This window comes from Saccostrea cucullata, unplaced genomic scaffold, assembly GCF_032062105.1.
Source record: "Saccostrea cucullata isolate Sc308-1 unplaced genomic scaffold, CSIRO_AGI_Scuc_v1 ctg1651, whole genome shotgun sequence".
In the NCBI taxonomy this organism is placed as follows: domain Eukaryota; kingdom Metazoa; phylum Mollusca; class Bivalvia; order Ostreida; family Ostreidae; genus Saccostrea; species Saccostrea cuccullata.
Genome location: NW_026938407.1, coordinates 95725 through 117848, shown reverse-complemented (window position 1 = coordinate 117848; position 22124 = coordinate 95725). Strand labels below are relative to the sequence as shown.

The 22124-nt window shown below is 34.5% G+C and overlaps 1 protein-coding gene across 8 annotated transcripts in view; it reads right to left on the bottom strand.

Moving 5' to 3' along the window:
* Positions 1–9513: 9513 nt before the first annotated feature.
* The window catches only part of LOC134250131 (uncharacterized), a 34742-nt gene continuing 22131 nt past the window's right edge, over positions 9514–22124 (bottom strand). For 7 of the 8 annotated variants that reach the window (XM_062732477.1, XM_062732480.1, XM_062732481.1 and 4 more), the window contains 2 exons: positions 13600–14052; positions 9514–9937 (listed from right to left, as the gene is read on the bottom strand). In XM_062732477.1, coding sequence (XP_062588461.1) covers positions 9648–9937; positions 13600–14052 — 743 coding nt within the window. In that variant the 3' untranslated portion in view covers positions 9514–9647. Of the gene's footprint in view, positions 9938–13599; positions 14053–22124 lie in introns of those variants that run through there. The other variant, XM_062732483.1, reaches the window with a different exon arrangement.

The following is a 22124-nucleotide window of genomic DNA, read 5'->3' as shown; positions in this document are numbered from 1 at the left end:
AACTTAGTGGAATGATTTTATTAAATCAATATCATTTAGAAAGCTAAAATTTACTATATTTTTTTTCTACAAGAGTCATGTATTAACGATTTATTTATTCTTGTGATTAAAAATGAATTTAGAATAATGTCTCTCCAAAAATAAATATCCTGCAGTTTGACAATGACATAATTAAGAAACGAAATTGATCAGTTATACTTGCGATCTTCCAGAGATGGTTTAAATAATATAAATTCTGTCTATTCAATCAAAACTATATATTTTCATGAAAAAATACACGTATAAGCACTATAGAATGTTGTGCATTTATTTAAATTTTGAATCGGTTATCGGATCATCATTTTTTATCACTTGAAGAATTTTTGTTTTCTTAATGTAACTAGAAAATTAAAAATCATTTTGAATAAGTCTCAAATATTTTATGAAATTATAATAATTACTTGGACATATTTTAAGGTACCCGAATTTGATCACGATAGGTAAAAAAAAACACAATTAAGATTGAATAATTAATCTTAAGTTTATTCAAAATATTGCTTCCTTGTTAGGAAAAATATCTGATTGTAAAATAATACGCAAGTAAAAAAATTGCTCAATTGAGACTTAAATATCACTAAAAGTCGACGGAATGGTCAATGAAAGATGACAGAAATGTCACTGAAAGTCGACGGAAAGGTCATTGAAAGTGGATGGAAAGGTCACTGAAAGTTGATGGAAAGGCCACTAAAAGTTGACGGAAATGTGTCCGCTGAATGGTATCTGAAAGGTATCTGAAATGTGACTTAAAGGCAACTGAAAGGTCACTGAAATGTATGTGCCATTCAGTGGCTGAACGGCCACTGAAAAGTTGCTGAAAGCCGCCTTTCAGTTTTAACTGAAAGGTATTGTTTCTTCCTGTGCGACTTCATCTCAAATCCCAATGAAACTCTAAAAATGATATTCTATTTCTTATATTTATATTTTACTTTTATTTGTGTTACAAGGAACAAGAGGCCCACGGGCCTTGAATCGCTCTTGTGATAAATTGTACAACCTATCACTTGTATTTGAAGCCTCTAGGTAAGAATCCTAAGACACAAGTTGCATCAACTGACAAAGTTTGATGATTCTTAGCCAATTAGGACTGAAGATATTTTAATAAAGCTATAAAAAACCATGAGTAGGTCACAGTGACCTACTTTAAGATTGACGTTTTCTAAGGACTCAAGATGCATTAATAGACAAACTAAGATTGAAAATTCTAAACCAATAAGTATTTGATATATTCAAAAGAAAGTCATCTTAACCTACTTTGTGGTCAACATTCTTGGAAAACCCGAAATGCATCAACTGACCAAGTTTGATTATTCTAAGGCAATAAATACCTAAGATACTTAAATATAGCAAAAAAATGTCGAAAGTATGTCATCGTGACCTATTCAAAAGTAGGTCACCATGACCTAACTTTTTGGTCGATATTCTCTGAAAACCCAAGAGGCATCATCTAACAAAGTTTGATGATTCTAAACAGATAAATACCAGAGATACTTAAATAAAGCCATAAAATGTCAAAAGTAGGTCACCATGACCTAATTTTTGGTCCACTTTCTCCGAAAACCCAAGATGCATCAACCGACAAAGTTTGATGATTCTAAGCCAATTAGTACGAGAAACATAAATATAGCCATAAAATGTCGAAAGTAGGTCATCGTGACCTACATTTTGGTTGACATTTTTCAGAGTCCCAAGATGCATCTGCTGACCAAGTTAAATAATTCTAAGCCAATAAATACCTGAGATATTCAAAAGTAGCTTACCATGACCTACTTTTTGCTTGACATTCTCTGAAAACCCAAGAGGCATCAACTAACAAAGTTTGATGATTCTTAACCGATAAGTACCAGAGGTACATAAATACATGTATAGCCATAAAATGTCAAAAATAGGTCACTGTGACCTACATTTTGGTCGACATTATTATTGAAATGCAACATAACGTAACTTCGGCATCATATGACGTCAAAGTCAAGACTTTCTAATAGTCTCGTGCAGTTTTCCCAACCGCAGGTCATTGAAAATTGAATGTCAATCTAATTTATATTGTCAAATAAGGAAAGACATTAGCAAATGTAAATATTAAGAAATTACATATGACGTACGAGGAATCTGTAATTATATGGTTGTCAGCTATGTTAAGGAAGATCAGAGTTCAAATTCGTTGTACACTACATAGAAGATTAATTGTGATTCATGGTCGCAAAAGTAACCCCCTTGTTTAAAAAGGGCGATAAATCAGACCAAGGAAACTATTTCAATCTCGATTTTACCAACGATATCGAAAGTTTTAGAGAAGCATGTAGCAGAAAATATACGCATCTTTACTTCTCACTTTGACTTGCTAATGAAAGCACAATCTGGATTTCGAGAACTTCACTCATGCCAGACAGCTCTCACAAAACTAACTGATGATTGGTTGCATGCAATAGATAAAGGAAATTTTGTAGGTATTACATATCTGGATTTTAGCAAAGCATTTGATCTTGTTAATCATGATATACTAATTAAAAAACTTGAATGCTATCACTTTGATCCAATATCAATTAAATGGTTTAAATCATACTTATATAATCGAACTCAAAGTGTTAAAATTGGTGCGTACACATCTGAATCACTGCCAGTCACAGCAGGTGTGCCTCAGGGCTCTATTTTAGGTCCTTTGTTGTTTCTATTGTATATTAATGATTTACCATTGTCTGTTGAACATTGTAATATTGATATGTTTGCTGATGACACTACAATGCATCTTCATGATAATACCGTATAACGGGTATTTTCTGCGGTTGGAAATTTTTGCGATTTAACCCCTAAAAGATTTACTAGAACACTGCCATGATTACGTTTTGTAAATGCATTCAGGCACATGAATGAAACGTGCACGACAAGAAGGTATTGCACTATTAAACTACTGTACTAGCTTTTAGTCACTCTTTGTAAAATTATGCTTAGTCCCGAAATTAATTATTGTAGTAACAGAACTTGTCCACTCAAACAACAATTTTAAAAATCTTTATTCATGCACTGCAGACGTTAATTAATATGATCTATGAAAATAATTTTCATAAGTATATATATAGACAATGATAATTAAATTACCTCCAAGCCATAATCTAAAATACACTTAAAATTAATTTCCATCAACATTAATTCGAGAGTTTCATTTTAAGCTAAAACAAACAGTTGCATAAACACCCACCCCGTAATCGCACGTGTCACACGCATTGAGGTGTAACTAATACTGTCAGTCGTCTGATTTGAATGAAATTCACGAGACAATCAAACCATGTTGCATACAAAAGCAGAAATATTAATCACGGTCTCAAGACAAAACACAAAATTGAAAAGTGGAAAATAAGAAAGAAAAAAAGCTGTCTTTTTTTGTTTGCACCTATTAGAGTTTCGATTTCACCGGAATTTTCTCGCGAACAAAGACAGGTCCACGCGTGAGTCTGCAGACACACCACTTATCATACATGCATGTATAAAATACCTGAAAGTATATTTTAAATATTTTGCGATTGTAATTTTTGCGGATTTGTCCTATTCGCAAAATTACGCAGAAATTGGACAACCGCAGAAAATACCCGTTATACGGTAGTATTTCGCGTATTGAAACCACTCTTAATCATGAATCTGTCAAATACAAAAATGGTGTCAACAAAATCAGATGATTATAAATACTGATAAAACAAAGTGTATGTTAATGGGAACACACCAAAAGAAATCAAAATTAGAAAACGTTAATTTTCATTTACAACTTTCTGATCATCCCCTTGAAAATGTAGAAATGCAAAAATTATTAGGTGTTCACATTGATCATAATCTTCAATATACTTGTCATGTAGATGCAGTTTGCAAAACTCTTAAATATAAATTATTTACTTTATGAAAAATTAAAAAGTTTCTTCCAATGCGTACTAGAAAACTATTTTATAATGCTTTTATCCTGCCATCGATTTTATATTGTCTATCCATTTGGGGCAATTGTCCTCAAACACACATGGACAGAATCTACAGATTACAGAAACAAGCAGCTAGGATTATTTTAAATGAAAAATATGATACACCTTCAATGTCTTTATTTAACACTTTAGGTTGGCTAACAGCTTATGAACTTTTATATTTACAGAAAAGCATTTTAATGTACAAAATATTTCATGGAATGTCTTCTGATTATATGCATAATCTTTTTGAATTTCAAAGTTCTGGATCATACACTTTACGCTCAGAAACAAATTCCGAACTTCGAGTACCAAAATATAAAACAAACTTATTCAAAAATTCTTTACAATATTCAGGGGTTATTATCTGGAATGAGTTACCAATTAATATCAGAAATTCTCAATCCCCTGCAATATTTAAAAGAAGTGTTGAAAAATTTCTACTTATAAAACGCAATGATTCTGTGTGATTTTTTTTCTTTCTCTCTATACTGAAATGCTGGTGTTTTAATTTATTTGTAACATACTGATTGATTTTTTATTGTCTCATAATTGTAATTTTATTTATTGTATATATGCATTGTATATGTGTTTTTAAAGAAGGCCCCGAGGAAGACTAGTGTTCGCACTAATCGGGTTACCTTCTCTTAATAAAGTATTATTATTATATTATTATTATTATAGTTTCACAAGCCACAAAATTAATTTACGATATAGTGATGCATAAATAACAAGAGGCCCAAGGGCCTTGATTTGCTCTTCTGATAAATTGTACAATCTATCACTTCTATTAGAAGCCTCCAACTCTATTAGTATCATAAGACCCAAAATGCATATACTTACAAAGTTTGATAATATTTAGCCAGTTAAGACTGAAGATATTATAATATAATGATAAAATACCGTAAGTAGGTCACAGTGACCTACCTTTTGATTGAAATTTTCTGAGAGACTCAAGATACATTAATTGACAAAGACTGATGATTTTAATTAAATAAGTACCTTAGCTATTTAAAAGAAGGTCACCATGACCTACTTTTTGGTCAACATTCTCTGAAAACCCAAGATGCATCAACTGACAAAGTTTGACGATTCTAAGCCAATTAGTACCAGAGATAATTAAATATAGCCATAAAATGTCAAAAGTAGGTCACAGTGACCTACTTTTTAGTCAACGTTCTCCAAAGTTTTATGATTCTAAGCTTATACGTACCTGAGATATTCAAAAGTAGGTCATCATGGCCTATTTTTTGGTTTATATTTTTCTGAAAACTCAAGATGCCTCAACTGACAAAGTTTGATGATTTTTAGCCAATAAATGCCTGAGATACTTAAATATGAGCCATGGATGCCAAAAGTAGGTCACTGTGACCTACTTTTTTGTCGACTATCTCCCGAAAACCCAAAATGCATCAACTGACAAAGTTTGATGATTTTAGGTCAATAAGTACCAGAGATACTTAATTATAGCCAAAAAATATCAAAAGTAGGTCACCATGACCTACTTTTTTGGTCGTCACTCTCCGAAAACCCAAGATGCATCAACTCACAAAGTTTGATGATTCTAAGCCAATTAGTACCAGAGATACATAAATTAAGCCATAAAATGTCAAAATTAGGTCTCTGTGACCTACTATTTAATACCCAAAAGCATATAAGAAGATTTTCAAAGAATTAATGCATTTTCACTATATAATCAATAGGGTCCCATCCTAAAACCAGAACCCCTGACCCTGGGGCCACAAAATTCACAATTTTGGAAGAGGCAATCTTGCTCATCATAGGTATGTGCTTGGTTAGTTTATTCAATACCCAGGAGCAGAGAAGAAGATTTTCAAAGAATTAATGCATTTTCACTGTATAATCAATAGGGCCCTGCCCTAGCACTAGAACCCCTGACCCTGGGGCCATGAATTTCAAAATTTTGGTAGACGACTCAATGCTCATTACATACAACAGTTTGCCTGCTTGATGTCCAGGAGTAAAGAAGATTTTTAAAGATTGCACTTATTTTAGTGGTTTTGGCCCCACCCCTCAGGCCCCAGGGGGCGGGGACCATAAAATTCACAATTTTTGTTCCCCTTCACCCATAAATGCTTTGTGCAAAAATTGGTTGAAATTGGTTGAGTGGTTTCAGAGAAGAAGCTGAAAATGTTCAAATGTTAACACACGACGCATGAGAATGGACGAAAACGGATAGCAATAGGTCACCTGAGTTACTCAGTACTCAGGTGACCTAAAAATAATCATTAAAACTAAAACAATTTAATTTATTAAATACAATTTGTATAGAATATGAATTTATCTAGTAGCATTGAAGCTACACAGGGACAAGGGATGTTGAGAATATTGCTAGGGTGATAAGCGTATTTATGATATAAATTAAAAGTGCAGTGGCATAGACATTTTTGTTTGAGCTGAAATATGGATTATTTATTGCTTAAATAATGTATATTTTGAAAAAAGCTGGGAGCTAATCCTGGTATGCATAATATTGATTTTATTCATAATAGAATTTAAGCGAAGTGGGAATTTTTAGCTATGATACACATTTTCGGCAAAGTTTCCAATACTTCACAAACACCACAGACAAGCTCCCAATACTTTTTGGGTAGGGAAATAAACATCTTTAAACATGTATAATTTTTTTTCTTAAAGATAGGCCACGGTACTTTTACGCATCAACGTAATTCACTAAACCTGCTTTATAAAACATTTTGGCAAAAACCCGACTAATATCAGTACCACCGTTTCCAAGATAATCAATGTTGAACGTCTGCATTTGCACCTGTGAAAACGAACGATAACCCTTGACAATGTCACTTCCGGTTTAAATGCAATCAAGTTCAATGACGTCACAAGTGTGTCTCGCTTCCCTCAAGTTAGAGGTGAATAAATGACAGAAAACGCTGTTTCGGATAATTCTGATAGTCCATTAGAGAAAGAATCGCTAGAAATTGCTTGTGGATCATCAAGTTTTGACGAGCATTCATTGCTGTGCAATAATACATAAAAATTGGAGAACCCTTTCGTTTTGAGCCCAGGCTAGATCTAACGAAGAAGAATCGACCACGATGTGGAACCCGAGGAAGCAAATCGTTTGCATACTATTTATGTTAATACTATTGCCTGGTATGTGAGTAAAACGATAGAAAATATTCACAAGTAGCATTTTAAATCATTATTTTAAAAAATATATTTAATAAATAAAAACACAATTCGACACATTACCACCCCCCCCCCCGTCCCCGTCTTAAACTTAACTTTTAAGGCTTAAACAGCTGACAACATGAATAATGTTAGTCCCTTCTGATTTAAATTTTGCATTCATTTTTTTCATTTGTTGTAGTTTAATTTTAGTTTAATAAAAAAATTTCATAGTCATTTTTTTATGATCTGCAAAGTTTTTTTTTTAACAAATGACCCCACCCCATCCAGTTAAACGGGATGCGTGACTTTTTAAAATTAATTTTGAACAAAGTCGCATTACTTCTGTGCTAGCAGTGGTATAAATTTTAAAAGATAAAATTTGTATGTTTTACAATTTTGTAAAAAAGAAACAAAAAATGTTTTTATTCTCATATTAAAATAATTATTAAAATAATTAAATTGATGCAACACAATCAATTCGAAGTAAGCAGATGTTAAATTCGACTTTTAGAGTATACTAAATTTGTTAAAATATAATTGACATGTATAATGTTTTTATGTCCCACCTAATATTCACGTGTTTGTACGTTGTTTCATGCAATATATTTTTCAATGTTGAACAAGTCAAGGGTCCCGGATGACATTTTACCGATACCTTACAGATGTCCAATCTAAACATTACTGTAATATAGAAGTTGTACATGTAAATTAAATAAACAATTGAATTCATATTCAGTGTCAAGGAGAACAAGACAATTTAAGTAAAGATGTACATTAATATACACCCTGTTCACGGTAGCTTGTGACTGTAAGCAAAAGTTTGAATTATTTGTAATAGAAAGATCATGAATATGCATAATGTGCACAATCGGCAATCCTGGGGTTAATCCGCTACACTCCATTAAAAAACAAGTTTAAGAGCGAGCCATCCAAGGTGCTCCGAGTGATGTGTGTACGCCATAACCCCCCCCCCCCCCCAAATAAAACTAATAAAGTCACAAATTTTATAATGATGATTTTAGGATTTTATGAAAAAAAACGTACTAAAAATTAAAAAAAGATCCTATTTAATTTTCATTCTTAAAGTCAGGTTATGACAACCAGGGTAAATCTTAAAATAAAATTGTCAAAATTTCTTTCGTTCCTGATTGAAAAAAAAATCATATGCAGTAAACAGACAGGTAAAGAAAGGAAATTCATTTGTGGGAAATGGCTTTTTAAAGGTTATTTTTCACAGATAAAAAAAGGAAGTCAACAGACAATATTATTAAGAGTTCACAAGAGTAAATATACATGTAAGCAGTGATTAAATACAATCGCAGTGTAAATTGAGATACTGTAAGTCTACGTCAAAACTAAGAAACGGGGTGCACAGCTTCCAAATATCAAGCTATCACGATCCTCTGCAAATGCCATCTATGATTGAGAAAGAATATGGAACTAATGAGGTTTGAAAAAAAAATCTACATGCAACCTGCACTTTACTGATGATGTGTACCTCAGAACAATGATCCTGCACTTCATATCAATGTAATTGATCAAATATGAAAACGATGTTTTTTTTTAGACGGGAAGGGGGGGGGGGGTGCTGCTTGTACCAGCGTTTTCAAACTTATGGTCGAACTAAAAAAGAAATTTTTACTAAATTTAATGTGTAAAATCAAAAATGGAGAAGCAAAGCCTAAACGGAAAATAAAATAATTAATTAAAAAAATAATAAGAGAGAATAAAAAAACCCGGTATTTCCATATTGATAAAAAATTTGCGCATTCAAAAAAAAAATATTGGGGGTGTTGGGTGAGGAGGGGGGATCAATATTTATATATGTAGTCCGGAACTATATTGTTTTTACTAGAAAAGAAATTAGGCCTAGTAATCAGAAAATAAAACTAACGTACTGCCTGCATGAGTCAAAGGCTTTTGATTTTAAAATTTTACATGACCTAATGCTAGTTCGCTCTTCATTTTAGACTATGCAATATTCTGCATGTCACACTTGTGACGTCACACACGTCACTTCCAGTAAACAGCTAATTTCAGTGCGAGTTCACAGGTGTAAACTAAGCTATTTTTAGTAATATCTCTAATCAGCAAGAGAGATAGTAGCTGTGCTGTATTCATTTTACTCGTATTTATAATGACTATCGAACTATGTTAAAATGTTAAACCTACCAAGCCTTTCTTTAAAAATAAGCGTATGCCCTTGCACTATCCTCATTTCCTTCATTCAGCTTAACAACTCTATTTATACATTAGTCACGTGACAAACAGCTGACACATTTACATGCGTTATTATAATTGGTACTGTGTAAGGCCTAAGCTAGTCCTGTCCACTTTGGATAACTATATTACATTTTCTACGGGTATTCAGTAGCTTTGCTAAAAATTTTTTAAAAGAGGTAATGTATATTAAATCAGTGCTAAGGTCACATTTTCCATATCGGTCCTTAACATAGCCGATTGATAGATACGCATTGATTTCAGTGGTGCTATGTAAAGGAAAACATTTGCAAAATTAAATTAAAATAAATGTAAAAATAAATATATTGAATAAAGAATACCTTGGATGCTATCCGTCACATCAAATACATCTGTGTGGATATCGACTCCTCTGGTTGAACTGATTTTTTCCTTTATTTCTTCCAGGTCAATGTCCTTCAGTCTCTCTAACAATGTTGTTTTACCACTACCAGCACACCCTATTATCATCCCAGTGGCATGGTACATGGTTGTCTTCCCTTTCTTTAAATTCTCAATGAAATTCGTCACTGATTTGTCTCCCCTTAGTATAATCTGCATTGGTATTCCAACTATAATGAGAAAACTAACATTACAAAGCTGTGACGGAGTCAAATGCAAGATTACAAACAACATAAAAACAAATAGCTTTCCTCAGCGGCGGATCCAGAAATTTTGAAAAGGGAGGCCGGACCAGTTTGAGGTCAGGGTGTCAGTAAGGGGCCCACAGCTACACCAAAAAAAACATTGATTTATCAAATATAGTGTATTTTTTAGACTCAAAAGGGGGGACAAGGCCCCCTGCCCCCCTCTAAATCCGCCAGTGGTCCTATTCTATTAAGATCTTTTATTCTGTAAAGAAATATCACTCGAACAAAATTTCAGTGATTTAATTATCCCTAATCAGTTTGCCTTTTCAAAAGAGAAAAGGCAGATGGGTTTTTTTCTATGTTTTATGATAAGAAAGCCTTCAACTTTATGAAAAATGCTTCTAAAAACGTAGATCTGATTGTCCGGAAATTAATTTTATGCCAATACTAGCAAATTAATTAAATTGATGCAAAGCCTGATGATTGCAGCAGTTCATGCAACAACATTTATAAAATCATAAATCAATGAATATCTGATGAGATGTGAAAATCGAATTAAAATCTAACAAGGACACTGTTAAGCAGAGCATCCCCTCACAGCAGGAACATCACTGGTAATGGCAATATCTCATGAGAGATAAATTCTCTAGAGGGACGTTAAACATTTTGAAGATTCATAGTACAACATATTTTGTTTAATGTTCCTCTCAGAATTTTTTATCGTTTTGCTCATCTGAAGGATTGCCGGTGGAGAGCTACACATTTTTTTTCTATATTAGGAACTGACGGCAGTTGAGTAGTGAGGGAACTTTTTGTGCCAGCATCTATTGGGACACGGGCCCTTGGTTTACACGATCATATTTGAAGGGACAGTCTCTACGTCAAACAGTGGGATTCGAACCCACAATGTTAGGATCAGATCAACTCCTTTTATTTTGACAAAATTACCGGGGAGGGGGGGGGGGGGGTTTGGTGGGGAACTTGGAAGAAAAAATGTTTGTCCGATACGTACTGGTATTGGGTGTTATTTTTCGATACGATATTTTTTCTTGAATATCGATACGTACTGCTATATCGATATATTGGTACAGTCCTACTGAATGAGCATATTTCTTAATACTTTTGGATTAAATACTTTAATATTTAGTATATGAAAAGATTTTTCCTATATTTCTATGAAACAAGAGGCCAATGGGCTACATCGCTCACCTGAGCACTGAGGGTGGGAAAAAGTAGGAAATGGCTTTTTATTGTAAAGTTTAAATCCAAAAGTAGTCCCATGACCAATCATGAAATTCTTTAAAAACTTTGGTTGGCCAATTTGCCCCCCCCCCTACCCTTGGGGGTCATGATTTGAACAAATTTTAAACTACACTACCTAAGCATGCTTCCATAAAAATATGATGAATTGTGGTTTTGTCATTCTTGAGAAGAAGATGTTTAAAGAATTTTCCTATATATTTCTATATAAAACTTTGGTCTGCCATTTTGGCCCCACCCTTCCCCCGTGGGTCATGATTTGAACAAATTTGAATCTACACTACCTTACCATGCTTCCATATAAATATGATGAATTATGGCTTTGTCATTCTTGAGAAGAAGATTTTTAAAGAATTTTCCTATATATTTCTGTGTAAAACTTTGGTCGGCCATCTTGGCCCCGCCCTTCCCCCGGGGGTCATGATTTGAACAAATTTGAATCTACACTACCTGACCATGCTTCCATATAAATATGATGAATTATGGCTTTGTCATTCTTGAGAAGAAGATTTTTAAAGAATTTTCCTATATATTTCTATGTAAAACTTTGGTCGGCCATCTTGGCCCCGCCCTTCCCCCGGGGGTCATGATTTGAACAAATTTGAATCTACACTACCTGACCATGCTTCCATATAAATATGATGACTTATGGCGGTGTATTCTTGAGAAGAAGATTTTTAAAGAATTTTCCTATATATTTCCATGTACAACTTGGGTCGACCATTTTGGCCCCGCCCTTCCCCAGGGGGTCATGATTTGAACAAATTTAAATCTACACTACCTGAGGATGTTTTCCCATAAGTTTCATCTTTCCTGGCATAGTGGTTCTTGAGAAGAAGATTTTTAAAATATGCCCCCTATTTTGATTAATACCCAATTATCTCCCCGTGAATGAGGGCGTGAATCCCCTTCACCCAAGGATACTTTGTGGCAAGTTTGGTTGAATTTGGTCCAGCGGTTCTTGACAAGAAGTTGAAAATGTGAAAAGTTTACAGACAGATGGACAAACAGACGGACGCCGGACAAAATGTGATCAGAAAAGCTCACTTGAGCTTTCAGCAAAGGTGAGCTAAAAATGGATTCCCTTCTGTGACCCCAGTCTACCCGCAGGGGTCATGACTTTAACAATTTAGAATTTACACTACCCTGGGATGCTTCCATATAAGTTTCAGCTCCAATGTACACAATGGCAATGAGGAAAAGATTTTTCCTATATATTCCTATGTAAAACTTGGTTTCCCTTTTGTGGTCCTGTGCTACTTCCTAGTGGCCCTGATTTTAACAATTTAAAAGAACTGCAAATGATAGCATTGTTCTCCCACCTACCTTCAAGTCAATTTTCAAAAGTTAACATATTCGATGAATTTTTTATATTTTTTATAGATAATTATATGGATTTTCATAAAACATAACTTATTTGGGAAAACAAAGAGAGATAACTCTAAAATTTTGGTAAAACTTGTGTTTTTCACTATAGAAATCAATGGAAAACGGAAAATATTTTTAAAATATCTCCCCCCCCCGTGTCACAAAAATTCCTGTTTACAGTTTACAGGTAATATGGAATGGTATTCACAAACTCATACCAAAGCTTTTTGTGTGACATGGGGGGGGTAACATATGTTTATTGACAAAAAACGATAAAAATGCTTTTTTTTCACTAATTTCAAAGCGATATACAACTGAAATAAGAAATAAGGAACATTTAATCATATCCAAGACTATTTCAAAATACAATGATGCTTGAAACTCCGATTTCAATGGAAAATATCGTCTACCCCCCTTTTTTCAAGAGCTTGAATTATGGATAATTTACTGTTATGCGCTGGAATTAGGACGATTTATCAATTACCATTGAACTGTTCTTTGTATTAAACAAAGATTTTATGACCAAATAGCTATTCATATTGAATTAATTGGTTCCAAAATGTAGGCGGGAATCGAGAGTTAGCGTGCGTGTTTCTTTGCACTACCCAGGATGCTTCCACATAAGTTTCAGCTTTCCTGGCATGGCCCAGTGGCTCTTCGAAATCAGAAGATTTTTTAATAACTCGACACTATTTTTGACTAATCTCCCCTTGTAAGGGAACTTGGCCCTTCATTTTAACACTTTAAACTCCCCTTCACCAAAGGATGCTTTTGTATCAAGTTTGGTTGAAATTGGCCCATTGGTTCTTGAAAAGAAGTCAAATATGTGTAAAGTCATACAGACAGACAGACAGACGAAGAACAAAATGTGATCATCTGCTCGGGTGAGCTAAAAAGATCTGTAAAGTTAAGTTACAAATGAAATTAAGGACAAACAATTCTGTTCATCATCCTTGCAGACATTTCTTTTTAAATTTTATCCCAATAACTAGGTCAGGTGAGCCAAAAATACTTACAGTTTCTAAATACGACTTCATGGAATGACTGGTCCTCCATTGTTGGGTGTGTGAAAATATCTTCTCCAAGTTTTTGCAGAAACTCCCCATATTTTTCTGGCAATAACCAACAGCAAACCTCATCTTTTCTTCTCCGATAATTCCATGATCTACAGTACTCAGCTACGTTTTCTTTCTCTGCCCAAGTCAAGAAAAGTTCAGTAAAGCCAGAACTCTCTAAGAACTTCAGGAAACTGATACTTTTGAATACCTCATTGGAAAAACTGATCTCTGATTTATCAAGTTTCAGGACTGGTTTGTATTTTTCTAAATCTGCAACAGCAAATGGCTTTTTGATTTTCTTTGAGTGAAAACTTTTGGCAACAGCATTATATATGGTCATCCAGTTTCCTTCTTTCATGTTTATTTTGTAGGAATTGGACAGAAGAAGGCACATCAATAGTGTATCTCCATCTTCAAAATAAACAAGAAACATAATTATAAAGATAATTGATTAATTTTATGCTTGTAATGTCCCATTTGATAATTTTTCACTCATGTAGAGACATCACTAGAACCAGTGAAGGACTTTAAATTTTTACCTTTACTTGACACTCAGAGCCATTGAGCAGTGAGAGTTCTTTATCGTGCAAATGCTTGATGTGACAAGGGACCTCGATTTTTGAGGTATCATCCGATAAGACTAGTTAGAACAAGAGGCCCAAGGGCCTTGAATCGCTCTTTTGATAAATTATACAATCTATCCTAAAACCCAAGATGCATCAACTGACAAAGTTTGATGATTCTTAGCCAGTTTAGGCTAAATATATTTAAATGTAACTATAAAATACTACAAGTAGGTCATGGTGACCTACATTTTGATTGAAATTTTCTGAGGACACAAGATGCATTAATTGACAAAGATTGATGATTCTAAGCCAATAAGTACTTGAGATATTCAAAAGTGGGTCACAGTGACCTACTTATTGGTCAACATTCTTTGAAAACGCAAGGTGCATAAACTGCCAAAGTTTGACAATTCTAAGCCAATAAGTACCCTAGAATACTTAAATATAGCCATAAATGCCACAAGTAGGTCACTGTGACCTATATTTTGATCATCATTCTCCGAGAACCTAAGATGCATCAAATAACAAAGTTTGATGATTTTAAACCAATAGGTACTTGAAAAAACCTAAATATAACAATACTAGAAATATGTCCATAGGACATGAATGCCCCGCCGAGGATATATCAGTAAAGCAACATGAAAATTTGTATGTGTTTAAAATTTGACCAGAATATCCAGAATAGTGATGCAGCTGAATTGCTTGTTTGGAAAATATAGGTCAGATCCAGCATCCGAAGCAAGTCTGGTAGTGTTTATCCCTAGATGCATCATCCATGCAAGTTTGGTTCAGGTAGGGCTTATAGATACTTGGGAATGAAAATATAGGTCAGATCCAGCATCCGAAGCAAGTCAGTTAGTGTCCATCCCTAGATGCATCATCCATGCAAGTTTGGTTCAGGTAAGACTTATAGTTACTTTGGAATGAAAATATAGGTCAGATTCAGCATCCGAAGCAAGTTTGGTGGTGTCCATCCCTAGATGCATCATCCATGCAAATTTGGTTCAGGTAGGACTTATAGTTACTTGGGAATGAAAATATAGGTCAGATTCAGCATCCGAAGCAAGTTTTGTGGTGTCCATCCCTAGATGCATCATCCATGCAAGTTTGGTTCAGGTAGGACTTATAGTTACTTGGGCATAAAAATAAAGGTCAGATACAGCATCTGAAGCAAGTCTGGTAGTGTCCATCCCTAGATGCATCATCCATGCAAGTTTGGTTCAGGTAAGGCTTATAGTTACTTGGAAATGAAAATATAGGTCAGATCCTGCATCCGAAGCAAATCTGGTAGTTTCCATCCAAAGATGCATCATCCATATAAGTTTGGTTCAGGTAGGGCTTATAGTTACTTGGGAATGAAAATATAGGTCACATCCAGCATCCGAAGCAAGTTTGGTGGTGTTTATCCCTAGATGCATCATCCATGCAATTTTGGTTTAGGTAGAACTCATAGTTACTTGGGAATGAAAATATAGGTCAGATCCAGCATCCGAAGCAAGTCTGGTAGTGTCCATCCCTAGATGCATCATCCATGTAAGTTCGGTCCAGGTAGGGCTTATAGTTACTTGGGAATGAAAATATAGGTCAGATCCAGCATCTGAAGCAAGTCTGGTAGTGTCCATCCCTAGATGCATCATCCATGCAAGTTTGGTTCAGGTAGGGCTTATAGTTACTTGGAAATGAAAATATAGGTCAGATCCAGCATCCGAAGCAAGTCTGGTAGTGTCCATCCAAAGATGCATCATCCATGTAAGTTTGGTTCAGGTAGGGTTTATAGTTACTTGGGAATGAAAATATAGGTCAGATCCAGCATCCGAAGCAAGTCTGGTAGTGTCCATCCTAAGATGCATCATCCATGTAAGTTTGGTTCAGGTAGGGCTTTTAGTTACTTGGGAATGAAAATATAGGTCAGATCCAGCATCCGAAGCAAGTCTGGTAGTGTCCATCCCTAGATGCATCATCCATGCAAGTTTGGTCCAAGTAGGGCTTATAGTTCCTTAGGAATGGACCTGCTCTAAAAACTTTAACCTGGTCACTCATCTGGAAAATGGAGATCAGATCCAGTATCCGAAGCAAGTCTGGTAGTGTCCATCCCTAGATGCATCATCCATGCAAGTTTGGTCCAAGTAGGGCTTATAGTTCCTTAGGAATGGACCTGTTCCTAAAACTTTTACCTGGTCACTCGTCTTGAAAATGTCAGTCAGATCCAGCATCCGAAGCAAGTCTGGTAGTGTTCATCCCTAGATGAACCATAGCTCTCATCAATATCTATCAGCATATGAAGTTTGATGAAAATATCTTGGATAGTTTCTTTGAAACTTAGCTTTGAACAGAGCTAAACGCAAAGTGTGACGGAAGGACGGAAGGACGGAAGACGGACATGACAAACACTATATGCCCCGGCCATATTCATGGCGGGGCATAAAAATGGCAAAAGTAGGTCACTGTGACCTACTTTTTGATCGACATTCTCTGAAAACCCAAGATGCATCTACTGACAAAGTTTGATGATTCTAAGCCAATCAGTACCTGAGATATTCAAAAGTGGGTCACCGTGACCTATTATTTGGTCAACATGCTTCGAAAACCTCAGCGTTTCCGAAAACTATCGCTCCAACTTGCAAAACCGATAGAAAATTGAAATGTCCGATGAAAATGGCTATAGAACCGGTCCGTGTGACTGATTGTGGCGAGGGCTTGTCCTGGTTATTTATTGCACTCTGATCTACTGCAAAGTCTTCATAAATGAAAAATTGCGATGCAGCATGCCCCTATTCTTCGTAAATATCCATAATATAATCCATTTTGCATTTCTACTTGACTTATTTACTTCCAAAAACGATCATTATTTTCCTAATCCGAATTTCCTCCATTCCTCTGTTAATGGTAAACACATGCAGTAAATAGGTCACGAGGTGCAATGTCCACTGAGCAAACATAAAGATAATTCAAATTTATTTCTATTTTGAATTTCTATCATAACTGCTTTTTAAATATGATTTAATTTTACAAGTGAGTATTTAATCTTAATTTTAAAAGGAATACAAGTAACCATAAGACATTTTCTTTTTCAATTTTTTTTTTCATAATTACTTGTTTCTTTTCCCCATGATACATGCCAACTTTTGAAAATTCCCATGGATGATTTAGCGCATGACGACAATTTTCAAAGCTTTAAATTCGCGACATTTTGTCGTGAAATTCAATGATAATGAAATCATCTTTTTTTTAAATTTATAATATTTGATATCACTTATTAATACAACTTAAGAATTAATTTAGCACAAAAAAATAATTTAAAAAAGTTTTAAAAAATGTTTTGGTTTTTTTCCAAAATTGAAATATTTTTGCTAAAATAAGTGCTTCTCATTAAAAACATGTTTTTTTTTCTACCAGGACACATAATTTAGTGAAAAATTGAAAATTGTATAACTTTTAAATCATTTTTTTCAAAGGCTAAAAAATAGATGAGGTTTTGATACTGTAAAGTCCTGTTTCTGGAAACATTTTTGAGATTTTTTTATTTATATTTCAATTAATTAGAAATTCTAATAAGGTATTAAATTTACAGAAATTTATACCACCTTTCCAAAGAAGATTTTTTTTTACAGTCATGAAATTTGTCAGGCTTGATGGTGCCATGTGGGTATTTCCTTAAGTCATGTACATACCTATAAACTATTACTTTTGGGAGAAGGAAGGGAAAAGAAATTCTAATTGACATACACTTGATTGTTTCATCTTTCATCTTAATTTCATAATATTTTAATTGGCAAACTTTACAATATTTTTCATTATAGGTAGATAAAATCAGCAGCTATGCTTTGTTGTAGTTTTCTACTTTCGTTTTCAAAAAACGATCTCTTTTGATTCCGATTTTAAAGTTTGATTAGTATTTCATTGTCTTTAATCTACGTTTTTAATAAAATGACTAACAATTAACACGTTAATCTATGTGTTTCACCTTGCATACCCCTTAAAACTGACAAGATAATCCCCTAAATGCCCGAAGCTATAAGCTACCTGTACCTGGACAACTGCGTGCGTTCAAGCGTGAAGTGATTTCCTGTGGCTAATTATCATGTGTTTAAAATCTGTGTGCATTGAATAAACAAGTTTGACATTGTTATCCCGATTGTCAAAATTCAGCGGTAGGGGATCTTTTATAATCGGAAATTTTGGTGATTTCTTCAAATCGGGAAATTAGGGCAATTTTTCTCTCCCGATCGGGAAAGCGTGATGAAAGGGTAAAATCGGGAGGATCCCGCCTAAATCGGGAAAGTTGGCATGTTAATCCCTGTTGAGGTTCTGTTAGGCTTAATATTTTGGACTGACGCCGTAGCAGAATCCATGGACGACCATTAATAATTCACGTCTGGAAATTAAGTCCCAACTTCGGTCGACTATAGCAAGAATCATTCACCTAGACCACACTGTCGAGAGCTCTTATAGTCTGTTTTAACCCTATGTGAAGTTCAATAGCCACAGTAAACTTGTTTCAGAAACATATAGGGAAAAAACAGACTATAGGAAGTCTTTTATTCGAGGAGGAAGACAATTTCATCACAGGAGCAATATTTCGAACGCAGATTTCAGTGAATATTTTTATGTTGGGATTTACATGCCTAAACGGTAAGCTATGCAGACATAATAGTGACAGATAGTCGAATATACAAATAAATTACTTAATTGAAGCAAACGGCAGTGTGGTCTAGCTTAAAAAATTCTTGATATAGTCGACCAAAGTTGAGACTTAATTTCCAGACGTGAATTATTAATGGTCGTCCAGGGATTCTGCGAGGGTGTCAGTCCTAATATCTAGCCTAGCAGAATCTCAACAGGGATTAGTCAGTATGTATGCCCATCATTTACTTGGGGCTAGTGACTTTATTGCTGCCACAAGCCTGTGTGGTCTTTTGCCATGCTTGATTTAATTCTAAGACTAGCTGCATAACCCTGGTATCAAGTGTTAATTGGTGAGCCCTGATAAAAAATAATACATACTGTATACAGGGTTATTTTCGCCCGTGTTATTTTCACCCTATTGAATTTGTAAATAATTTTGCCCCGTTTTAAATTTGCCCAGTCATAGTTCTGTTTAAGAAATTATACTGTGTAATTTGAATTCACCCCCTTTTTAAATTCGCCCAATGAAGGAGAGGGCGAAAGGGGTGAAAATAAAACGGGAGCGAAAATTTCCCTGTATACAGTATTCAATGCCATTTAAAATATAGGCTACACTGTATAATCTAAAATTTATTCGGACCAATAGAATATGCTTCGGACTGGTAGAACGCATTAAGTCATCAGTCCGAATGACTGAAAGAAATATCTGGTTTTCGGAAACTCTGAAACCTAAAATGCACCAAATGACAAAATTTGATGATTCTAAACCAATTAGTACCTGAGATACATAAAACTAGCCATAAAATGTCAAAAGTAGGTCACTAAGACCTACTTTTTGGTCGACATTCTCCAAAAACCCAAAATGCATCAACTGACAATGTTTGATGATTCTAAGCCAATAAGTACCTGAGATACTAAAATATAGCCATAAAATGTCAATAGTAGGTCAATGTGACCTACTTTTTGGTTGTTAATCTCTAAAAACCCAAGATGCATCAACTGACAAATTTTATTGATTCTAAGCCAATAAGTACCCGAGATACTTAAATCTAGCCATAAAATGTCGAAAGTAGGTCACAGTGACCTACTTTTTGGTCGACATTTTCTGAAGACCAAAGATGCATCAACTGACAAAATTTGATGATCATAGGTCTAATAGTATTCAAAATATGCCTTTTAAACCATCTGAAAACAAATGCCTGCAAAGTTCAAAAAGTAGGTCACAGTGACCTACTTTTTGATAAATATGTTTTAAGGCCTCTAGATGCATCAACTTACAAGATTTGGTGATTCTAAACCTCTCGGTGTCTGAAAAAATGGGATTAAATGTTTTAGAAAAGATTAGCCATAGAATTCAAAAAGTAGGTCATGATGACCTACTCTTAAGTTGATGTTGTTTGTGGACCCAAGATGCACAAACTGACAAAGTTTTATGATTATAATAGGCCTTAAAGTGTCCAAAATATGCCTCCAAATCAATTTGAAAACAAAACCCCTTAAAACTTTAAAAATAGGTCACCGTGGCCTACTTTTGCATTAACATGATGTCAAGTCCTGATATGCATCAACTTACAAGATTTGATGATCCTAGTCTTTATAGTAAGCAAAATATCAACGTTTTTAATAAGAGTAAATTTTGGTCAACTTTGAAGTGACCTTGAGACCACGCCCTTTGCCCCAGGGTCATGCCTGGAACAATTTTTAATCTTCAACATATCCTGACCCTTGTATGCAAGTTTGGTGAAAATCAGCCTGGTGGTTCTGGAGAAGATTTTTTAGCAACCAGCACTTTTGGTTTTATTTTCGTGATTATCTCCCCTTGTTTTAGGGTCCCACCTCAATTTTAATATAAATGGTAGCCCTTGTGCTTAAAAGATACCCTTTGACAAATTTGACAATAATTGGCCAAAGGGTTCTTGAGTTATGGCCCATATTCTAAAAAGTTAACGCACACAGCACACCGCACGACGCACAATGCACAAATGACCATGGCATTAGCTCTTTGAGCCTTTGGCTCAGAAGAGCTAATAATCTAACTGTGTTTTGGGACAAGCCCTCACCACAGTTAGAATACCACCCATATACTCCCAGTGTAGCAAAAAATTGCAGAATCCCTCCAAAATGACTTTGAAGGATACATATGGATTTGCACTGAAAATAACTTATAAATTAATCAAAACAAACCTTTTTGGGGCTGCGTAAGTATTTATTAATAAACCAAAAGTTTAGTCTAAATAAAGACTTTATTTAACTAATTTTCTCAACAGTTTTTCTCGGTTTAAATTTACATGCCATGTTTACGTTCAGAACTCTCTTGATTGTTCATAGTAAATGCACTAGTACGAGTTATCGCCCGTGTTTACTTTGCAACAGTGTGTATACACGGAACGCATTCTATCGTTAAACCAGGTCCTTAGGACATTTATCATTTTAACATTAGAACATTCTATCTACAAACTGAGCTACCATGAACGGTATATATACAGATAAACAAACTTGGAAAAAAACCTTGAATGTATTTACATCATCAGTTGTTAAAAGTTTATACAAAATGATGTAAGCTTTCAATTCATTTCAGCATTGAATGCACATACAATGTAGTTGAATGTCCATGCTGTTGTACATCTTGGATAATACATGTATTTTTTCCTTCAATGACTTTCAACTCAATACTGTACAGATAATTGAGCTCCCTATATTCATTCAAATACACCTGAGAAGGGGATTGTCAAACTTCAGTAACGTATGTCTGCTAGTGTTGCTATGTTGATGGATTTTAATCGGTAAGACTGTCAATTTTTGACAATAGATTGGAGATCTTAACATTTGATTATAATTGGTGTGTTACAGCGCATATCTTTTTATTGTTTTCTCACTTTATTACAAGAAAATGCTTTAGCAGTCAATATTATCCTTCATATATCATCAAAGTGTTGTCAAGAAATTCAATTTTAAGAAAATAGAAAAAACAATCTTTTATTACTGGGAAAAAACAAATGAAATTTCGTAAACTATGTTGAGGGGAAAGTGCCGATATTTGGACCTAAATTGGGATAGAAAAATAACTGCACTGGTCAAGTGATCAATTCCCACCACTAGATGGTGATCATTTTGGGAGCATAAGTAAAGGACATCGGAGTACTCTGTAAGCCTCTATCAACATTTCCATTACATGTTAAATTGTCTTCGATGATAAGTTAAAGTAAAAGGCATTCATTATAATAAATGTAAACAAGAGGCCCATGGGCCACATCGCTCACCTAACAACTGTGGCAAGGAAAATGAAGAAAT